The sequence below is a fragment of the Panthera pardus genome, unplaced genomic scaffold (assembly GCF_024362965.1).
Source record: "Panthera pardus isolate Hobbes unplaced genomic scaffold, ASM2436296v1 HiC_scaffold_9, whole genome shotgun sequence".
Lineage (NCBI taxonomy): Eukaryota > Metazoa > Chordata > Mammalia > Carnivora > Felidae > Panthera > Panthera pardus.
Genome location: NW_026527024.1, coordinates 153,000 through 175,624, shown reverse-complemented (window position 1 = coordinate 175,624; position 22,625 = coordinate 153,000). Strand labels below are relative to the sequence as shown.

General features: G+C 46.4%; 1 protein-coding gene across 1 annotated transcript in view; it reads right to left on the bottom strand.

Annotated features, from left to right (window-relative positions):
- CNTNAP2 (contactin associated protein 2) overlaps nt 1-22,625 on the bottom strand; it is a 259,111-nt gene that overhangs the window by 126,488 nt on the left and 109,998 nt on the right. The window contains exon 7 of the mRNA XM_053898623.1: nt 21,929-22,062. Within this exon, the coding sequence (XP_053754598.1) occupies nt 21,929-22,062 (134 nt within the window). The remainder of the gene's footprint in view (nt 1-21,928; nt 22,063-22,625) is intronic.

The following is a 22,625-nucleotide window of genomic DNA, read 5'->3' as shown; positions in this document are numbered from 1 at the left end:
GGTACCACCACGGGGTCGGATGGCTGGCTCCACCCGAGATAAAGCCCTGGACCAGGGCCCCGGATGTCGCGCCTCCTTTCCTAACACTTAGTTTTTGGTAACACGTGGAGTTAGCTCAGACACACTGAATTCAGGACATACCATCTTTTTTTTTTTTCTCTATTAATGTTTTTTTTTTCAATATATGAAATTTATTGTCAAATTGGTTTCCATACAACACCCAGTCCTCATCCCAAAAGGTGCCCTCCTCAATGCCCATCACCCACCCTCCCCTCCCTCCCACCCCCCATCAACCCTCAGTTTGTTCTCAGTTTTTAAGAGTCTCTTATGCTTTGGCTCTCTCCCACTCTAACCTCTTTTTTTTTTTTCCTTCCCCTCCCCCATGGGTTTCTGTTAAGTTTCTCAGGATCCACATAAGAGTGAAAACATATGGTATCTGTCTTTCTCTGTATGGCTTATTTCACTTAGCATCACACTCTCCAGTTCCATCCACGTTGCTACAAAGGGCCAGATTTCGTTCTTTCTCATTGCCATGTAGTACTCCATTGTGTATATAAACCACAATTTCTTTATGCATTCATCAGTTGATGGACATTTAGGCTCTTTCCATAATTTGGCTATTGTTGAGAGTGCTGCTATAAACATTGGGGTACAAGTGCCCCTATGCATCAGTACTCCTGTATACCTTGGGTAAATTCCTAGCAGTGCTATTGCTGGGTCATAGGGTAGGTCTATTTTTAATTTTCTGAGGAACCTCCACACTGCTTTCCAGAGCGGCTACACCAATTTGCATTCCCATCAACAGTGCAAGAGGGTTCCCGTTTCTCCACATCCTCTCCAGCATCTATAGTCTCCTGATTTGTTCATTTTGGCCACTCTGACTGGCGTGAGGTGATATCTGAGTGTGGTTTTGATTTGTGTTTCCCTGATAAGGAGCGACATTGAGCATCTTTTCATGTGCCTGTTGGCCATCTGGATGTCTTCTTTAGAGAAGTGTCTATTCATGTTTTCTGCCCATTTCTTCACTGGGTTATTTGTTTTTCGGGTGTGGAGTTTGGTGAGCTCTTTATAGATTTTGGATACTAGCCCTTTGTCCGATAAGGACATACCATCTTAATGGAGGTTTTTATTCCGCGCTGAAGCTCAAGCCTGACCATAAGGAAAGGTCACTGCAAATAGACATCAGGGGTGACACCAATGATCGGCTCGTCTCGTCCCCGAATCATCCCCCTCCTTCCCACATGAACCCCCGTGGATGTTACAGGAGAAGGAGTATGAAGAGAAGACACTGTCCCTTTCTCTCCCATCTTAACCTTGTCCCACTGGGGGGCCCGCAGACGGGTCCCTGCGGGCCGTTCACAACTGACAACTGGCCGAGAACGGGAAAGAGCAGTACTCAGCCCCGGCACCAAGGGTTCATTGACTTAAGAGACTCTTCCTGACCCCAAGCCACCTCGTTCTCGTTAATGGAGACGACACAGTAAACTTACATGAGAGTGGGAGTCAGCAAAGTGGGGTTTTCATGGGTCTCCCACCAGCTACAGGGCTGCAGCCTGTCCCCTCCTGTCCCCTGGCTAGAAGGTGACTGTATGAGGACAGGGGACAAGCCCTTTCACCTCTCCCTCCCTCCCCGGGAGCTAGCGCCTGGCCTGTTGCGGCTTGGGAAACCTTGAGCAGGGGGCTGAACAGGCAGAGGGAACACACGGGATGTCAGAGCTCAGGACGGCACCTCGCCTTTGGACTCGTGGCTGCTTCTTTTCTGTGGATTTATCTGGTAAACCTCCCGGCGTTTTTAGGACCCACATGGAGTGGGCCTGTATCATCTCAGGTGCTTGTTTAACATTTATTAAAGGAGTCGTCACTGGCTGAGCCACACTGATGTGTCTATATCTGTGTGTGTGTGTGTGTGTGTGTGTGTGTGTGTGTATTTAAGGCATGGGAACCCTAGTCTTTTTATTTCCATTAGAATTCGGTTCTTCTTGGAAACCTCTATGGACGACCCAGTGACGGAAGGCCCCACAGAACTTTGCGGTCATCAGGTTTGGGTGCATACACCTGACTGCATCCTTGAAGACTGCACGGAAGGAGACGGGCTGATGGCTGATCTGTGACTCGGAATCTTTACGCTTTGGTTCCCTTCCCACTACTCCGAGGGCCTCTGGGACTGGACACTGGCCCACCAGTCAGTGTAGCACATTCCCAGGACCACAAACAAACGCTTCATTGTGGGGGCCAGGGTGCCAGCCTCTCCCAGCCTATACTGTCAGGCCATGTGACCGTCCCTCTGATTCCAAGAGTGACCAGCAATGCAGACGGTAGGTGGCCATTTGGGGTGTAGACCCAGTGAGAGGGCACACTGCATTCTACCTTAGTTCGACTTTGGCCTAAAGAGCTCATAAGCCCCACTTACAGAGATACGTACAGGGAGGAAAGAGGCCAAGAAGCGCTCTCCTCTGTAACCGAACCGTGGGATACGTGGGAAACAGTCCAGCTTTTAGAACTGGGTTAGTGATGAAGGTCTGTAACGGAGCTGCCCCAGTGTGTTATGTGGCCCCCACGAATGGGGAGTTAACCGAATAACTCAGTTACCTGCAGAAACACAAGCTGGGGAGCCTTTGCCTCTTCAGGACAAGATCAGAGGGGAAGGTGGCATCTTCCTAGAACGAGGGGAGGGGACAGCAGAGCGTTCTCCCCTCCCTGTTGCCTCTCTGCTCTGACCCTACTCAACCTATCCCAGTCCTTTGGACCCACTAAGCCCTCTCACGCATGCTTCATCAGGACTTGGTATTTGCCTGGCACGACCTTCTGTTCTTCCTTCGCCAAAGACAATGAATGATTCCTTATTCTGGGATTTAGTATCTGACCACTCGCTTTTTTCTAGCCTGATGCCTCAGCACAGGGCCCTGATGAGCTGGGCTCAACCACCATCTCCATAGCCCCTTCTCTTAAGCCCGCATCTGGCTCTGGGATCCTTCTAACTCCAAGACAAAGCAAAGGAGACTTTGCCTCCACAGTGAGGAAAGATCCAGCTGAATCCACCAGCCCCAAGTCTTTCTAGAATGGGAAACGCCTTGTGTATGGGGGCTGGGGGCTCTCTCCCAACGTGAGGAGGGTAAGTGGCTGGTCTTCACCCCTTTTCTCTTGTTACCGTCCCACCCTCTCCAACACCTGGGTTGTGAGGACCTCGTTTCTCTTCTTTGGAGGGTGGGAGGGGCTGGAAACCTTGCTCGCCTTGTGAGGGGCTCTTCCAGATTTCCCGTGTGAGAGGGGAGGGTGTTTTGCAGGAGCGGGAACAGGGCTGGGAGTCAGCTCCTGGCAATGCTGCTCAACGTGTCAAACACTCCCGAGGTGTTTCCTCCTTTGTAAAACAAGGAGGTTGGGCCAGATATTACTTAAGGTTTCTCTGAAAATGTCTTGTTACTATGGGCCTGAGAAGTAGTGTTTTCCCAGGTCCCTGGGGCTTTTTTTTTTTTTTTAACTTTTAATTTTTAATGTTTCTTTATCTTTGAGAGAGACAGAATCCGAAGCAGGCTCCTGGCTCTGAGCTGTCAGCACAGAACGATCTGTGAGCCCGACTCGGGGCTCCCACCCAAGAACCTTGAGATCATGACCCGAGCTGAAGTCAGACACTTAACGCACCGAGCCACCCAGGTGCCCCTCAGGTCCCTGGAGCTCTGAGCAGATTGCTGCTATGACTTCGCTCCCAGACGTAGCGATGTGGTGTCGTTTAGCACATACCCCATGGCAGCCAATCCTAGTGAGGGCGGAGGGTGGAAAGAGCCCGGGAAGAGGGTGCTCACATTCGATTCTAAGACCCACACGTCGTAACCAGGGCCGTCTCTGCCATATGTATTCAAATATCTCAGCAAATTTGGCTCCTAATATCCAGCCTGGAGGAAATGCTTACACAAAGGTCAGGTTCAGTCGGGGTACTTTAAGGAGGGAGGGGCCTGAAGACAGCTGTGTATCGCCTCTTTCCCCACACATGTAGAGGAGGTCCCAGGGAGAGTTAGTGATTTTGCCCAAGTTCACAGACTCAAGTGGTGGCATCAGCCTTGAACCAACATTAATAAACTCATGGGAAGGTTCTCTTCCTGAAATGCTTAAGGTTGAAGAGACAAAGGATTTAAGAGACAGATCTTTCTTTGCCCTGTGGGTGCATTATTTCTCCCTCAGAGACATCAGGAGGCTTCACTGATGGCTTGATAAACAATTTTAAAACAAGAGGCATTATAAGTATTTATTGGTGGTGTTACTATGCTGTCATTATTATGGTAATGTAATCAGTGCAGTGTCTCTGCCTCATAAGATCCAGGGCAACCGGAATTTTGTGGTATTCATGCATTAAAAGAATTAATGAATCCATTAGGTGATTTATGTTTTATATCAAAAATTCCTCAAAATTATAAAAAGGAAAAAAAAAATAGCTTTCAAATGTTGCTCTGCTTCCCCTGGCCTAACACTCCACCTACTGGAAAAACACCGAATACTATTTAAAGCATAAATTGTTAAAAATAAACAAACAAACCAACATACTGGTTTTGTATCAGTAAATCTGTACGGTTTTTATAAGTCTAAGTGAATGAGAAGAGTAATTCTTATTTCAGAGCTGATACAGCATTTCTTTAACAGCATTAGTTTTAAAGATTTTTATGGTAGGAATGACCCAAACACTCTACAGTTGTTTTTAAAGAATCTGGTAAAACATATCTAGGTTTGTGTTTTGACTTGCACATGAGAATTCAGAAGATAAAGGTAAGGCTTTAAAAATTCATATCTGAACTAATCTCTAGTAATTATGCCTCCAAGTTTCTTCTTAGAGATCTAGTATGAGCATAGCTCATGGTTTTTATACAATTTCATACTAATTTTTTTAATGTTTATTTTATTTTTGAGAGAGCGCGAAAAGGGAAGAGGCAGAGAGAGGGAGACGCAGAATCCCAAGGAGGCTCCAGGCTCCGAGCTGTCAGCACAGAACCCGATGTGGGACTTGAACCCATGAAACATGAGATCATGACCTGAGCTGAAGTCGGCACTCAACTGACTGAGCCACCCAGGCGCCCCTATATAACTTCATATTTAAAATCACTTCAGTAACTGGTTAATTTAATCATTACACGTAGTGGGTGGGTTTGACAATAATTTACATAATCAGCATCAATTAAATCATTTCACACGGCATATTTTCCTGAAGGGCTCACGGCCAAACACATTTTAGTAGATTATACAATGACTTTCCAGGAATAAGGAAAAGCAAATAAATGGGTGGTAAAAGGGAGAAGACAAAGAAGAGGAGGAAAAACAAAATTAGAAATGGTCAGTTATGAAAACAGGTCTTGACGTGTTGCTGAAAGTATATAATGCAGTGGCAAACATTTTCAATTAAGTGAAAACGATAATAAAACAAGAACGAGAACAATTATGAGAAGCGATGTAGACACGACAAATGTGATTGAGGCCATTTCTATTTTAGTCTTTTTTTAGCCCCTGTGATCTCAATTTGTCAAGCATGTGTTTTCAGGGGTTGTTGAAATTTGGCTCCTGGTGAATTCTGGGCGAGTCATATAGGGGAGTGTTAATGACGCCATCAATAAAAATGATGTATTAGGAAACCTCTGTCTCATGAATCTATGAAGAGTGGAACTGTTATAGTCTGGTGTGTCTGATGTTATTGGTATCACGTTGTTTATCTGCTGAGTTGGGGACTGGTCTGTGTGGAAATGGATGGCTTCTCTGATTGTCAAGTCCTCAACATGGCGCCCTCACGGTGACTGGTCCAGATACAAGGACTTTATCTGAAGATAAGCCCTTCACAGAAGGATACAATTGGTCAAATCTTTTAGAAGTGAGCAGGTTGGCTGCACCAGCTGGAGGCATCTGTCAGTGTGAACTACTAAGAAGGTTACCCCTGTCCAGTGGTACACCCATCCCATAAGCTATCCAGGGCATGGGCGAATGATTACCACAGGGTGACCTGACACCGAGGGGGATTTCCCTGTGGGAAGAGGGAGACCCTGGGCAGAGGGCTCAAGTCACCCCCTGACCATATCTCCTTCTAGCAGTGGTCTCTCTGTAAATGACAGGGCTTCTAATACCTTCTAACGCTAGGCAAGGACTTTTCATGCGATTTTATTGACCAGCCAACTTGTGAAGTGGGTCTGGAGCAAAGCTGAAGATGTACATAGAGACGTGCCCAGCTGGGTTCAAGGTGTTTCTACTCCTGTTTTGGAAATAAGACTGATAAAATAATTAGGGAGTAATAGTATAAAACAATATACGAAAACTGAGTATAAAGTATTGCTCAAATTCTAAGACGTCTGGTACTGAGAATAACTGCCATCATGGTTTAATACTGAACTTCGCAGAGTGGAGGCATTTTGAAGGAGGCATGGATCGCTAGGGGGTACTGAGATAACCAGCCTCACTGGTTCTTAGGGTGTGTTCTGGAGAGAAATGGTAAATGACAATGGAAGGTAGCAAAGGGACACTAGATTACCCAGGGCTTTAAATGCCAGGGGGTGAAGTCTGGATTTGAGCCAAGCATGGCTGAGGTTAGTTTATTCACTTATTTTTATTCTGATGTTACATCTCCCCCAACTTATTGTAGTTACCTGTAGCCACAATTTCTTTACTAGGAGGGAAAATTCAGTGTTTTATGTTTGCCGAGCACCTGACTGATCTGGTCCTAGAAGTTTGGACCCTGTCTTGGGAAGAGTTGACTTCTTGTTGAACATAGTGGTGGGGAGACCTGGAGATGGGTGAGGAAGGAGGCAGGGAGCCAGGGGGAAGGAATCAGAGAGAAGAGAGCCCAGCACCAAGTGGGGTGAGGGATGTGAGAACGCACTACAGAGGGATGATGGGTAAAGGGCCTGCTGAGGACACCAGTATCTAATGTGTAGCATTCAGCTGCCTGTTGTTCAAGACTTCATTCAATATGCTGTGTCCTCCTGCTCATTATGGGGAGACATCTAATGGGGGCTGCTGCGGAGTATATGCTTTGAATGGCTGTATGTGTTTTTATACCACAGAAGGTGCGAGCTTCATTTTGGTGGGTGCATTGTGGCTCAGATAGAGCATCCATAGAAGAGACTAGAGACAGAGAGGACCCCTGGAAATCCTGGGGGGAGGGGGAGCGGACATTGGAGTTCCATCAGGGATGGAAGGTTGATGGGAATTGTGAATCAAGGCAATCCGATTAAAGGCTGGAGACTGAGTCTGATATGGTGGCTAATGAATGTATCAGTCAAGCCTATATAATAAAACCAGAAAGATCCTCTGCACACAGAAGCCCAACATACGATACTCTTGTGTTGTCACATCAAGGTGCAGGGAGGGTGACGTGTCCTGAAGACAAGGAAGCTTTCCTTTGGGACCTCTCAAATCTCATGTTCCACATCCCTCACTTTGGATGGTCCCAATATGCACCCTTTATAATAAAACCGTTATCATAAATGTAGCACCTTCCTGAGTTCCATGAGTCATTCTACCAAGCTGTTGAGCTTGAGAAATTAGTGAATTTGTAGCCAGTTGGTCAGAAATGAGGGTGGCCTGGGACCCCTGAACTTGCAGCTGATGTCTGAGGCAAGGGCAGTCTTGTGGGGGACTGTGTTCTTAAGGTATGAATTTTGGTTCTGGAAGTCTTTGCAGAGGGTAAGCTAATAGGACAAGGATTAAAAAATATATATGAATAGTTTAGAAGCTGTGACAAAAATGAATGAGATTCAGACTTACTTAAAAAAAACAAGGTAGAGATTCAATGGAACATTCAAAGGGCTGAATTTAGGCTCAGAACAAGCATGGCAGGGAAAAGATGCCTCACCCAAACACTGCTGATCACGTGGGTGTTCATGGAGGGTCTATCAAGAAGTGGGTGGTGGTACCAGAGCTCAGCTCCGAGGGGTGAGACCACTCAGAATATGGATGTTTTGAAGATCAAGACAATCCGACCTTCTGACTTTCTGGATGTGAAGTGTGGGAACAAGGGGGTGGTACTCCAGCGATGTTCCCAGGTTTGAGACCTGAGCAGCTGGAAGGATGGGATAGCCATCGAGTCCCATTGGAAAGGCTACAGATGAGGCAGGTCGTGTGTGGGCGGCCCCCAAGGGGGTTAGACTTGGAAATATTGAGTTTGAAGTTTCGTTAGACATCCAGTAGTTGGTTAGACGTGTGTGATGTCCGCGTGGTATGTGAATCTGGAATTCGGGAAGAGGTTGGGGTTGGGATAGTGACTTGGGATGAAACCACCAAAAAGGTGAATAAAAACAGGGGAGAAGAAAGGACTACAGGCTGAGCTCAGAAGTTTGCCAACTGAGGGAGGCTAGGAGGGAGAGGAACCAGTAGAGGAGACCAAGCAGCAAGGCCAGCAATGTGGGAGGAAACAAGAACACGGCAATGTCCCAAAAGTTAGGGGATCACTTGTGTGGAATATTGCCCTACGGTGGAGACATGGGGGCGTTGAAAATTAGATTTAGTAGTGAGGAGGTCACCGGCCATCTTGAGGAGAGAAGTTCTAGCCAGTGGGCAAAAGCATGACTGAGAATCAGTATAAGAGAAAACAGAAGAAAAAATATTCACAATACATGCATCTGGCAATGGAACTGTACACCTAACATGTAAAAACCTCTTCTAACTCAGCAATAAGAAGGCAGATCTTTCAGGCACAAAAGATGTGAACGGACGCTTCCCGAAAGATTTGCCAATGGTCAATGAGCACGTGAAAAGTTGCTCAACATCAGTGGTCACAAGGGACATGAGAACTGAGGCCAAGGTGGGGTAGCCCTACACACCTGCTTCAAACGTAATTAAAAAGACTGGCAATGGCAAGCGCTGGTGAGTATGTGGGGCAACTGGAACTCTCTAGTTTTGCTGGACGTCACATAAAATAGAAAGCAAGTTAAACAGATACGTACCAGAGAGCCTATCAACTCTACTCCCATATTTACCCAAGAGAAATTTTTAAAAATGGCATACATATATATGCAAATGTTCGTAACAGGTTTGTTCATAATATTCCCCAACTGGAAATGATCCACCATTTTTCACCAAACAGTGAATGAACAAACAAATGATGGTATATTCATAAATGCAACACTTCCCAGCAATGACAATACAACTACAGATACAATAAGAAGAACGGATCTCAGAATCCTTACACCGAATAGAAGGAGCCAGAAATGAAAGATAACAGATGCTATGGTCCCATTCATATAAGATTATGGAACAGGTAAAATGAACATATGGTTTTATAGAAACGGAAATAGAAACCTGATGAGTGGTTGCTCGGGGCAGTTTCAGAGGAGATCGACAACAAAGGGGTGTGAGGGAACCTTCCAGGGTGTTGGAAATGTTCTCTATTTTGGCCATGGTCTTGGTTACCTGGGTGTGCACATCAAAACTCCTCAACTGGTGTACTTTACGTGTGCACATTGCATGGCATGCGATTCACACGTCAATAACGGTGACTCAGAATGGTGAGAAGCTTACCTGAAATGTGAGAATAGACCACTATCTCCAGTTTTATTGCCAAGAAAAATAAATAAATGAGGAGAGTGTGGTCAGGACAGAACTTTTTTTTTTTAAGTTTATTTATTTATTTTTTGTGGGGGTGGGGGAGGGACAGAGAGAGGGACAGACAGAATCCCAAGCAGGCTCTGCGCTGTTAGCATACAGCCTGACAAGGGGCTCGATCCCACAAACCACGGGATCATGATCTGAGCCGAGATCAAGAGGTAGAAACTTAACTGACTGAGCCACCCAGGCGCCCTGAGGATAGGACTTTGTTTTAATGGAGAGAAATACTCATGTTTGTTTGATGATGGGAACGAGCCCATCATCAGGGGAGAAGGAAGACAGAAATGTCATAACAACGCCCTTGAGTAGGCAAGATGGGTTTTGTGGAAACACGGAGGTCTTGGCTTTACACAGAGCTCTCAGGCAAACTTAACTTTCCTCTCCGTTCTTTTCTGAACATTCCACAATAAATACACATAAGCTTTTAATTAGAAAAACCTAATAGGTGGTTTTTAAATAAAGAAGAATAGAATGTTTCCCATATCTGCTGATGTCAGGCAGGGACAGGTGGTGATCCCAGGTTGCGTCACAGGTTAGACACAATATGCCATCAGGAACCATTTTCATTCTAAAATCATCCTAACCAAACACTACTACTCAAGTTTGCAACATACATTGTGGTTTCTGAGGAGGAGCTTGAAGAGGATGGTGATATTTGTCTTTGTTCTAGTATCTAGGGAAGGAGGTATGGAAAGGTATTATCACACTTAGAGATGGGGAAACTGAGGCACCACGAGCTTTGGGTCTAATCCAAGTCCATGGCATCAGTCATAAATATTCACTTTAATACACATTACCTTGCGCAAGATACCATGCTAAGTGCTGTTTGAAAGAGAATTTCCTGACTCCCTGCAAGGCTAAGACTCCCTTTCCATCTAGCTAACTCTGTGTTTGTTATTTTTAAGGAAATAAAATGGTGTTTTCTATCATTGTCATTCTCCTGACCCAGGGAGCGAATGGCTTTCCTAAGTAAATGGCATTCATCGAGCAATGATTCTTTGCCAGGTGATGTTTTAAAATACTGAGAGAAAATTTAAATGCTGTATGTGTAATCAGACTAATGTTAAGGGCTTTACCATTCTAAACTTATGCGATGAAACAGCGTTTTCTTATTTATTGGATGGTCTGGTAGGTTTATAGGTTTGCTCAAATTGTGATTATGGAATGATTCTCATATGTGGGGTGTTTAAGTAAAGCAACCTCAGGTGCTCCGACTTTATTGATCCTTTTAATGCAGTGGCTTCAGTATTTAAATGAGTTTGAGTTTGTTTCTCTAATGGTCTTTCAATAAAGCTTAAGTTGACCTGGTTCCTTTGGTAATCATGACACTGTAATGGCAGAAAAAGACTAATAATAAAAATGAACTCATTTTCTGTGGTTGAAAAGGTTACATTTCTATTGATTTTAACTGTAATATAGCTAAAGTCCTTGATATTAAAAAAAAAAAAAAAACAACTCAGTAAACACATCCTTTTCAGTACGGAGGCTCCATCGATATTACTTTGCCGGGAGGTTTTGGCAGCAATAACGATATTCAGGATGGAGTCTAAAAATTGGCATTATCAGAGGACTGATCACCACATCCTTCAAAGTCTGTTCCAGGTAAAAGAGTGGGAAGGGGCATGAAGAAAATCTTCACGTACGTACGGAGGGACTTCAGAATGTGGGGTAAATGCTATGGGTCTGGTGCTCAGTCTGCCGGCTTACGGAAGGCAGGAAAGCTCGGCTTTCTGGAAACACTAATGTCTTCTAATGCTATGTTTGGAGGCTGTTCCAAGGAGTAGAAAGTGGGGAGGGATGGGAGAGTTAGCAGAGGTGGGGAGGAACGGGGCAGAGAAAAGACAAGGGGCTCACGTGTGATGTGTGAGAAGAGAATGCGCCCCTCCCGTGACCCAGTTCCCCGTGTCATGCATGTGTGTATGTGTGTGTGAGAAAGCTACAACAAAGCGGACCGACGTGATTCTCAGCTTTCCTCTTCCTCCTCGGTGTCCCCATCATCAAGGCGGCATCTACCATTTCTTGAAGGTCGGCTCTAGGTCAGAGCCCACGTGAGGTAGTTCACGCGTATCATCTCACTGAATCTGCTAACAACACTGTGGGCTGATACTCGTGTGCCCATTTGACAGTGAGGCCACTGAGGTACCGGGAGTAAGTTACGATGCCTATGAGGATGCAGATCCTAGGAGGTACAGCCCAGAGGTCTGTGGGATTCAAAGTCGAAGCTTCTCCCCTGTGCCGGCCTGGACCCTGTGCCATCGCAAGGCTAGCCTGGCACGATGCCCCCGGTGTGGGCACAGAACATTGGGAAGAAGTGGAGAGCAGGGTCACCCCAGTGTTGCTTCCGCCGTCTGTCCGCCCCTCCCCCCATTTTTACTACATCTCTGTTTATGGATCTTCTGACTGATAAGACCCCAGCCCCCTTGGCCTCCATCTCTGGGAGCAAGACAGGTTTTCAGAGCTGGTGCAGATGCTGGAGGCCACAGGAACGTGTCAACTCTTCCTCTGCTGCTCCCCATTGCTCCCCACTCTGCATTCGTAGCGTTTGGCTACAGGGGTTAAACCCACAAGCTCAGGATGGAAGCCACATGCCCCGAAATATCCAGATTCTGATGTCATTTCCCCGGGGATATCAGGAGCCGGGCTGGTAGATGGGCTCATTTCTTCTGCTGGTGGCCCTGGGTGACAGTTTCAGGAGGGACGCTCGACCGAGAGGCAGCCTTTTGCTCAGTGAGATGAAGAGAATATTCCTTCTCCTGCTTCTCCTTCCTTTAAAAAAAAATTGTTTTTTACATTTATTTGGTTTTTTGAGAGACATAGAGCACAAGTTGGGGAGGGGCAGAGAGAGAGAGGGAGACACAGAATTCGAAGCAGGCTCCAGGCCCCGAGCTGTCAGCACAGGGCCCAACGCGGGGCTCGAACTCACGAACCGTGAGATCTTGACCTGCGCCCAAGGCGGAAGCCCAACCGACTGAGCCACCCAGGCGCCCCGCTTCTCCTTCCTTTTTGATGCCCTTCCTTGACCTTCACTTGTGAACTACTGGCCGGGACCCTCTCTACCCACCAAGCTTCTGTGCTGCCGTCCCCTCCAACATTTGGAGCGGAGTTTTTCGTGTCAGACACGTTAGGATGGGCGCTGGCTTGTTCTTTCTGTCCATCACGTGGCGGCCGAGGGGAGAATGCGCATCAGACATGTCTCAGAAATAAGGAGAATCAACCGGGCGCACGGTGGGGCTCACAACCCTTGTTCCTTACACACTCCGCTCATTCGTACGCTCAGTCACTCAGCAAACCCCTCCTGGGCCTCTCCAGGGTCAGAGGCTCAGGGGCACAGCCGTGACATGGTGCAAACAGGAGCAAAATCCCTGGGTTGTACCCTCTGAACACGACGGCACGCTTCCATTTGTGGGAGCAACACCGCTGCCATCCGGGATTTCATAGCAGAGACGAATGACCCGCGCTCGCACCCAGGACGTTGGAGCCTTTGTAGAAACTGGCCTCCGAGCTCCTTCCCCAAGTTCAGCACTGGTTATGGCTCATGACCGCTAGAGGGCATCTTAACACAGGCTCAGCGCCCGCGGCAGGCCCCACCGTCCACCAAAATCTCCCGCTCACGCCCCGGGGGGGCTCTCTTCCCTCTCCTGAGCCCGGGGAGGGGCGGCCGCCGTGGAGCCCTTGGGAACCTCATACCGCACGACGGGATGCATTTGTTTTTCAGAAAGGAGACACTTCCGGGAGATAAAAACCTGCGACCCGTGCACGGGGAAACAACGAGCTCAGCCTATTGTACTGAAAAGTAGCTTCGAAAATCAACAATCCTGGAGAGTGATTTCGGCGCCCTGCAGACGGATGCAACAATACGATGCCTCCCAGACTAGACTTGAGTCGGCCCGCCAGACAAAAGAGAAATCCAGGAACCGCATCTTCTTTCTTGGGGGATGATTTATGTACTTGGTGGGCTTGGTGGGGGAGGGAGACGAAGTCTCCTCCAGCCTTGGGTTGACAAGTGTTGCTGTGTTCTGGAGAAGGAGAGAAGACTGACATCGCAAGCCCTACACCACCTCAGAAATTGCATTGCAACCGCTTTCCCGCTGAGCTGTAAGAAATGGAAAGCGAAGTAAACACATTTTTTTCTGGAGCGCAGGAGTGGAGGTCTTGTCTAGCCCCGGAGTGCATAATTCATTTGTAGATGAAATTGCTTTGGAGAAGAAATGAAAAACTTGAAAGTGTTGACATATTCATTATGAGTCTTTTTCTGTTTCAGATCAGATGAGCTGGATGGGTTGAATTCACTATTTTTTTTTCCGGTAGGTTCCTCTGTGTAACTTTTATGGATTGCAAAAGAGCAAATACTAAATCCCTGCAGTAGAAAATAAGATAATGTGGTCCCTGTGTACCCTCTTCCCCCCACCCCCCGAAAACCTTGAAGGAACAGCTCAGATACCTTTGTGAATCTCCTCTGATCTACTCCCTCCCACCCCAGGATGATCAATTTCCCCCCTTTTCTGAGCTTCCTCGGCAGGAGCTTACACTTCAATTGGCCCTTGGTTCGTGTCTGTGTGATTGATGACCTTTTCTGCTGGACTGTGGCTCACGGAGGCAGAAGCACATGTGCCCACTGGGAACACTCGTACTTATTCCCTGGGTTGAACTGCAAACTAGAATGGGAGCCTTGATCCTCTAGGCCCTGTTGACAATGACCTGACAGCTGCTTTCTTACCAGTTTTGCTTTTAAGAAAGAGGAGGGAACTGGGAAGGAAGCACTTGCTGGACAACAGACCACGCTTGAGGTTTTCATTGAATGCACACACTCCCATTAAGCTAGGCGGCCTTATTCCCATTTCACAGATGAGGAAACAGAGTTCCATCGCTTGCTGGAGAACACGGTGCTACGAAATGGACGAGCTTGGCAAGAAGGCCTCCTTTTTATTCATGTCTTAGTAACGGCCTCTGAATGTGGCAATCCCAGTCCACGGGGGTCTCTGCTTAGACCCACACCCTCCCCGAAGGGAAGTCTTGCCCTTACGTGCCATGTCCTTGTTACCGGCCCCAACTGCTACTCCCCTCTGCTGCTACATCGCCTTTCTCCTACTTGCACGCTGTTGGAGAGGCCAACTCGTTAAAGTCTCTTCTGGACGAGAAGGAGGTAGACTAGGTTCCTCCTCTCTGCAGAAATGATATGACTGTGAACACAGCTCTTCTCTCCTCCCGGGACAGAAGCCCCTTGAGGGTGAAAGACGCGCTTTGTCCTCAAGTTCGTCTTGAATGAAGTCGGGCTACTTTGGGGTTGCCCTTCACATTAGCGAGTAGCCTCACGGATGGTGTTGATGACCAGCTGACTTTATCGACGTCAGGACTGTTTGCTCTTCGGAACTTTCCTGTCATGTGGTGGACATGCGTAAGAGAGTAACGCCAACTGGACGTCACTGTGTGACATTCTTGGCGATCCTCAGACGGTTTTCAGTATATGAAAAGTGCCTTGTTAATGGAATAGTCCAGCACCATCTTGAGAACACTCCCCTTCAGCAGAATCTTCATCATACATCCTCAACTGCATCCTTAAATCCAGTGCTCACCCCTCTACGTATAGAGACGGTCTCCGTTAGAGGCCGCGAGTTGCTCTGAAGGCACCGGCAGGGGGAGGAATCATAGGTCCTGAGAGCTGGGCGTCTTCTCCTTATGGGAGACACTTCACCAAACAGTCCTACTCTTTATTTTTTTTTTAATGTTTATTTATTTTTGAGAGAGAGAGAGAGAGAGACAGAGCGTGAGCGGGGGAGGGTCAGAGAGAGAGGGAGACAGAGAATCCAAAGCAGGCTCCAGGCTCCGAGCTGTCAGCACAGATCCTGACTCAGGGCTCGAGCCCACAAACCGTGAGATCATGCCCCGCGCTGAAGCCAGTCGCTCAACTGACTCAGCCCCCCAGGCACCCCCCGTGACCCCCGCCCCCCCCCCCCCCCCCGCAAACAGTCCTACTCTCTATTCTGAACTAAATAAGGAAAATGTGTTGAAACACCTTTCCAAGGGCCCAGGACTCCTCTAGCCCCTGCCCGAAACCAAATTATAACAAGCTAATGAGGTCATGAGGTTTTTGATGTGTGACTCAGTTGTGCATAGGCTCCTCTGGAAACACTGAAAACAAAACAAAACTAAAACAAACTCTGAGTCACACACAGGCCAAATGAAAGGGCAAGTTTCCAGTGTATCTATCCCTCTCTCTTCTCTTCCCAGACATCGTCTATGGAATGAAACCACTGTAATGATATCACTAACTAATAAAATATTGACCTCTGCCCTCCACCAAATTAAACATAAGTCAGTGTTCCACTGAAGTGGAAAGTGAAGTAAGTAATATATTTGCCAGACTCCCAACAGAGAGCGACTGGATGGCTAATGGCGCTTCTGGGAGGGAAGGACCGGGGGACTTTGCAGGTTCATCATCATTCCTGCCAACACCCCCTTCTGTCGAGCATGCCGGTGGTGTAAAGATTCTGCACATCCAAGGCTGTGAGTTCATCAGGCCGAGGAGATAAACACTAAATAAGCCAAAGGCAAGAAGTTACAGTAAATGTAATTTCAAGAGCGGGGCCCTACGCTAGCTGGGTCAACTTCCTTTATTTGTTCTGACATCCCCCCAAAAGATTTCATGCTTCCAAACAGCAGGATTTTCTTTACTAAAGGCTTGAACAGCTGCAGACGTTCAAATTTTCAGGAGTGTTTACATCCGTATACTTTTGGGGATTGTTCTCTATTCTCAGAAAGTTCAAGGGTAAAAAGGCACACGTTTTTAAGTGACCTATCTCAGCGGTGGGGTCTAAGTCCAGTCCAGGCTCCACGTTACCAAAGGAAAGGACACTATGATGTAAGTACACGAGGTAATGTTCACACCAACTTGAAGAACTGATCTGGAATTCTTCATGTGGCACCAGAACACTGGTCCTGAAGTTGGGCTGCTGAATTCTTTGTCACACAGGACCGTTATGGTTTTATGGTCCTCCAAGTGGGTCATTGAGGTACTTCTCATTTTACGGCTAATAAAACTGCTCTAAAATTTTTTTGTTGTTGTTTTTGCCATCTACTTGATTGATAGATGGATTGATTTTCCCCTATAAAAAGCTGTATACGATGAATATATCCAACTTGATGAGTCTGGAGACAAGCATACATCTGTGAAACCACAACCCCAATCTATAAATTCTTGTAGTTATAGCAGCTAAGGTAGCCTGAGCTAAGGCAGAAGTCGGTGTGGCCATAACAGAAAGCTAAGCTCGGGAGCATTAGCACACGAATGTATGTCCGAGGCTGGAAAGATGGAAAACAATGGTATGAGATAAAATAGTGTTTAAGACTGTCACCTCATGTAACCCGGAAGGCAGACTTAAGTGCCTTTGACCTGTAGCTCTGGGAAAAGTGCCAGAATGGTCCTGGGTATCAGTTGTTTCCTGCTGCCTAAGTCAAAGAAGAGGTGGGTTCAGAACAGAATTGGCTGGTTTCCAAACATCAGTGAAAGGGAATAGACAAAAGTCCAAAGCTTTAGAGCCTTGCATCAGAGAATAAGAAATCAACTGCAAGGAGATTTGACCAACAAAGGCACATTCGGGTTCCTCAGCTCCGCAAACTTGGCTTAGCTCCGTGGGTGAAGGAAAAACTAGTCTCTACTGCCCGCCCATGCCTTTTGTTCCAGATGGCCACAAGAGAGCTGTCGTGACCTTGAGAGAGCGGCATGGAAGCAAATGAGTACATATGTCCAAGCTTTATGTCCAGGAAAGGATGTAGGGTTTACTACTGGCACATGAAACTGACAGGAAGCAAACAGATCGGAAGCCGGCTCAGGTTTTAGAGGAATCGTATCGGCAAAGAAACCAATACAGTTGGTCTACAACAGACTCGTAAGTGTAAAACAGCCCTCAGCGTGACTGACGCTTGCAGGGCATGGACCCTCGAGGACCCTTCCCTTGCAGGAAATGCAATGCTTCAATGCATGCATTATCTGCAACCCTCAATTCAGAGGTGGCCACTGCCGATGATGGACAAGGCAGAGTGTCCCAGAGGACAGAGCCATGGAGGGCCACACAAATAATGGACAGAGATTTGGTTTAGTCAAGAACTATTTCCAATGCCAAAGGGATGGGAGGGGAGGGGCGGTGGGGGCGGGTCCTTAGAGCACCTGCCTAGCACAATTCCATCACTACGAGGGGCCACAGGACTTTGCTTTTCTAAAACTATAGAAGACAGACTTCCATTGGGTTAAACCACTGAGACTTTAGGGTTAATTTGCAGAGGAAACTGGTGCTGTCCTAACATTTGTATCTTTTTCTCTGTCCCTAGCATTTAGCACACACTGTTGCCCTTGAGTATACTTCTCTGACCCTTTTTAGGATGCATATTCGATATGTACCTCCACTGTCAGCTGCTTTTTACGTAATTTGGTTGAAGTTCTGATTAATAGCAGTCAAAAATTAGCATCTTTATTTTATTTTAAAAGTGGTTTTTTTTGGGGGGGGTAACATTTATTTTGAAAATTCCTGATGAAAACAACTGAAGTCACATGCTCTCTGCGGCACAAAAATTTTGGGACCTAATCATCGTTTGCTCTTGAGGACTGGGGAGTTATTTTTTTAAGAAAGTCCTTAATTTTCCTGGCGGGAGAAATCTGTTAGCCTCTTCTTGGCAAAGATGGGATGGCCCTCCAGTTAGATGAAAGCCAAAATGAACATGACATCGTTACCATCTGTTCATTTGGTTTGTGGAGAATACAGACTCTGAGTATCTATGCCAGAGAATATATCCCTGAGCTCTGTCTATATTGTCTAACTTCCATCAAAGCTCCCAAATATGTGATCGTTATTTTAAGAACAGGGAGTTCATTCATTTTTTTTGGAGCTAGTTTGACCCCTGGGATCAGGCCAGAGTATCATATCAGGCCTTGACCCCTTCGTGGGCCCGTCACCCCCTCCAACCCCAGAACTGTTTGCACCAAAATCCGTTTTTAAGTTATGCTCATCGAGTGATGCTACATCAAACAGCGTTGTGAAAAACACATCTGTTGGCAGAAATGCTGCTGAAGGCCTTGCCCACTGCCTTCCTCAGGGCTCACTATCTAACCAGGAGGACCCAGGGCCTCGATTATCACTGCATTAAAGAAGAAAAAAAAACAAACCCTGAAGAGAGAGAGCAAAATGCCAAAATTTGTAGCGTTCGGCTGATAGACACAGAGGCACGTGTTTTATTAGTCTCTGTGGTTGTGCATACTTTTGAACTATTTTGTAACAGTAATAATAACTATTATTGTTATAAACCCACTCAGTTTCTTACCGGCCAGAGGTAGCTGCCAGGCTACCCACGGAACCACGTGCTCATGACCTGAGCTGAAACCAAGAGTCGGATGCTTAACCTACTGAGCCACCCAGGCACCCCCGGGGCAGCTTTTTATGCCAGTAAATATAACCCATGACATGTAAATATGTGTGTGTGTGTGTGTGTGTGTGTGTGTGTGTGTACATATATATATGTATATATGTATATACTTTTGTGACATGCTTCAATCCTCTATTTTGTTGTACAGACTGCCTGTGAACCACATTACCTCCCTCATGGAACGGGATGAGGGATGAAAGGAAGGGGAGGAAGAAGAGACAAAGCTGTGGACATCAGGAAGGAAGGAAAGTGAGAAGAAAGGCTTTGTAACACAAGACTTTGAAATTATTCCTTGTAATGTTTTCGGTTCTTGGGTTCTTCTAATTGGCATGCATTTTCATCACCTACACTACTTTTTCAGGTGCTCTCTGCCTGCCTGGGGTTTGTTTTACATCTTGACTGGCCGTAAGCCTTCAGCTATTATCCCCGGTGCAACTGTGAGTTTTCGTAAATGATGCCACTTGAGGGTTGTCACGGGTTCTGGCTCACTCCCGGGTCTGATGACTCCTAGAGTCAGCTCCTCATTATCTATGTAGAGATGGGGCACTTTGTGTTCTGGCAGCAAATGTTTCATCCAAGGTCAATTTCCCTCCAGGGCTCAGCACCATTTCAGACAGTATGTGCTCAGGGAATGCAAATTAATTTAATGTTAGCTTTAGCCAAACCCAGTTAGGAAAGCAAACCTGCTTTTAAAAACACCATAAACACTGATAAACATCATTGGAATTATGTGCTGTTTGTGCGTGTGTGAACGTATAAAATTTCGCCTTAATTCCAAAGGCATAGCGTTTTTATATTCCTGTTTGAATTAGCCTTAGTTTTGTTCTTTGATGAGAAGTGCGTTTTAATTTGAAATTATTCAAATATCTTTGTCATTATATTCTGTTACAACTGGGGGCTCTCAGAATGGGTTGAAGTTACTTGGGTTGCATGTTTTTCTTTGATTATAAAAATGCAACGCGTACCAAAAGCACGCAGCACATGCTTACAAGAGACAACGAGGAAATACAGAAAACTCTAGAGGAAATGAAACCATTTGTAATCCCTTCATACAGAAATGATCATGATGAACATTTTCCTATAGCTCTCCGACACTTTCTTAAGGTTGTAGAAGTTCTCAAGGTGGATTTGTAGACCGCTTCCAGAAAAACAAAAAAAAAGAAAGAAGGTATTTTCTAGAGTTCTAAAGGTATCCTTGGATTTACTAGCATGGTCCATGAGGCCTCCCTGTCTGACCTACTTTTCTTTAAGGAGAAGCCGTATGTTGGTTTTTTTTTTTTTTTTCTGGCCATCGTCCTAAACTTTATGTTCCATCAGAGCTGGGCTGGAGAGACTGGGATGAGAAAGACCAGAGCACTCAGGGACCATAAGGTCTTGCCTAGTTGAGTTCAAGTGCATTGGGGCATCTGGCTTTCTAAACACATCCAGAAGTCTCAGTGCTATTGCCTTGCCCTACGTGCCAGGAAGAGGGAGCGGAGGGGTCCCCGTCACCCTGATTACATGTCTATGCTGTTCCTACCCTCAAAGTGTTGTGTGGCCAATGTTTTAACACCTCTTAGGTCTCTTTTTCTTTCTGGAACTGGGCTCCTATTCTTTTTTTTTTTAATTTTTACTTTTTTATTAAAAAAATTTGTTTAATGTTTATTTATTTTAGAGGGAGAGGGAGAGACAGAGCATGAGCAGGGGAGGACAGAGAGAGAGGGAGACGCAGATCTGAAGCAGGCTCCAGGCTCTGAGCTGTCAGCACAGAGCCTGACGCGGGGCTCGAACTCCCGAACTGCGACATCATGACCCGAGCGGAAGCCGGACGCTTAACCGACTGAGCCACCCAGGTGCCCCTGCAGCTTCTGATATGAGCCAGGCACTGAGCTCACCTTTTTGACACGTACTTGATGGATCGTACAGTAAACTGTAACTGCACGCTGTCATTTTCCTAGGAAAGACCCGTCCTTAAAACACCCTCCAGCATTTACTGCTAAAGGCCAAGCATAAACTCCGTATCAAGTTATGAATTTGACATCCACCACTGCTCAGAAAGACACAGGGCTGGTCGTGCCTTTTCTCTGCAGCCTGAACTTCCCCCAGCAACCAGCCGGATCTGAATGCGGTCTGAGTGGCGGCTGAGCCCCTGCCAAATGACACTCCACTCTGCTGACAACACAGTGTCCCCCTGCGGTTCTTCTTCCTGACAGGTATCTATTTTGAACTCCTTCTAGAGAATGCAGTGACAGTTCCCATCCTTGATCTTTCTGGCTTCGTTCCCAGGGAGACCTCCTCATGCTATGTTTTATTCATGGTGTCTCCCAGGCTGGTTTCTCCATTGTTAAAAATCAGTGGTGGGGGCAGGGACAATCAATGAACCTGAAATAAAATTTGACTGTCGTAGCAACACCATCCCTTTGTGTGTTCAGAGCCAACAACCAGAGTCTGAGATTCGGGGAAGGTCTGTGTTTTGAAGATTTTTAAGGCAAAGCATCCGAAGAAGAAGAAGAAGAAGAAGAAGAAGAAAACAACAACAACAACCCACGTTATTCATATTGTGTCAGAGCAGTGAAAGAAGTAGGTCAGATAAACCGAAATAACCTTCGCTGGGAAACATGATGAGCTTCAGGCATCTGACAACATGGAGAAAAAAGATGGCACGGTAGATAAAAACAGGAGACTGATAGATGTGTGAGTCTGAGAGTTACAAAGAATATACATAGCAAACATTTATTCTACCTCCTCCCTAAGAAATGTCTGCGCCATCAACTCTGTCACTGACTCTCCTTTAATAAACGACACTTCTTTCGCCCTCGCTAGCTAGGGGTTTGTAGGAGAAGGTATAGTACGGGTCTCTTCCGCCTGCCCCCACCACCCAAAACGAAACCAGCATCCACGTAGAACAGCGCGTAGAGATTATAATACTCTAAGACGTACAGCTGACACGGACACACATGGATACCTTGAGAATTATGGTCCTCTCGTGACGGGTGATGTTGACACTGTGGGGCTGTCCATTGGCCATGTTCCTGTGGTCTACATCAATGTTATATGGCTGTCTGGTTCCGCCCAGGTTGTACTGAATCTGTAGGCTTCCTATATAAGGAAAAGAAAAAAACTCTGTAAGTTCTGGCATCAGGTGTCACTTTCAGGTCACTTCCTCTCAGGTTTGCACCCTTCACTGTCCTCCAGTCCCGCTTCCGTTCTGAGTTCTGACACCAGCTCAGTGGGACACCAGACGGTAAGGGTTGAGGGCACCAGCCGCACGAGAGTTTACAGTCTCACAACAGTGAGCTCTCAGGGACCGTCATCTCAAAGTTGAAGCAGCAAATGGTGTAAATGGTCCAATCTGGAACTGTGCCTGGGAAGGAGAATGAGAACGTATACAATATAGGACCGTGGAGACGCCTGTAGACTGACAAAGCACTTCGTGAAATACAACGTGAGCGCAGGACGCAGGGATGGGCTCACACCATCGGCAAAGTGTGACATTTGGCATATAAAAGAATCATGAGCATACAATATTAAAAATAAACATAATTTACTAAAGATAAACACGCGGGATATTGGGGGGCTTCGCTGAGACCAAGAAAACGAAGCGATGCGTTTTATTCTAGGTTAGGGACTCCATCATTCCAAACGCAAATTAAAGGAAAGAT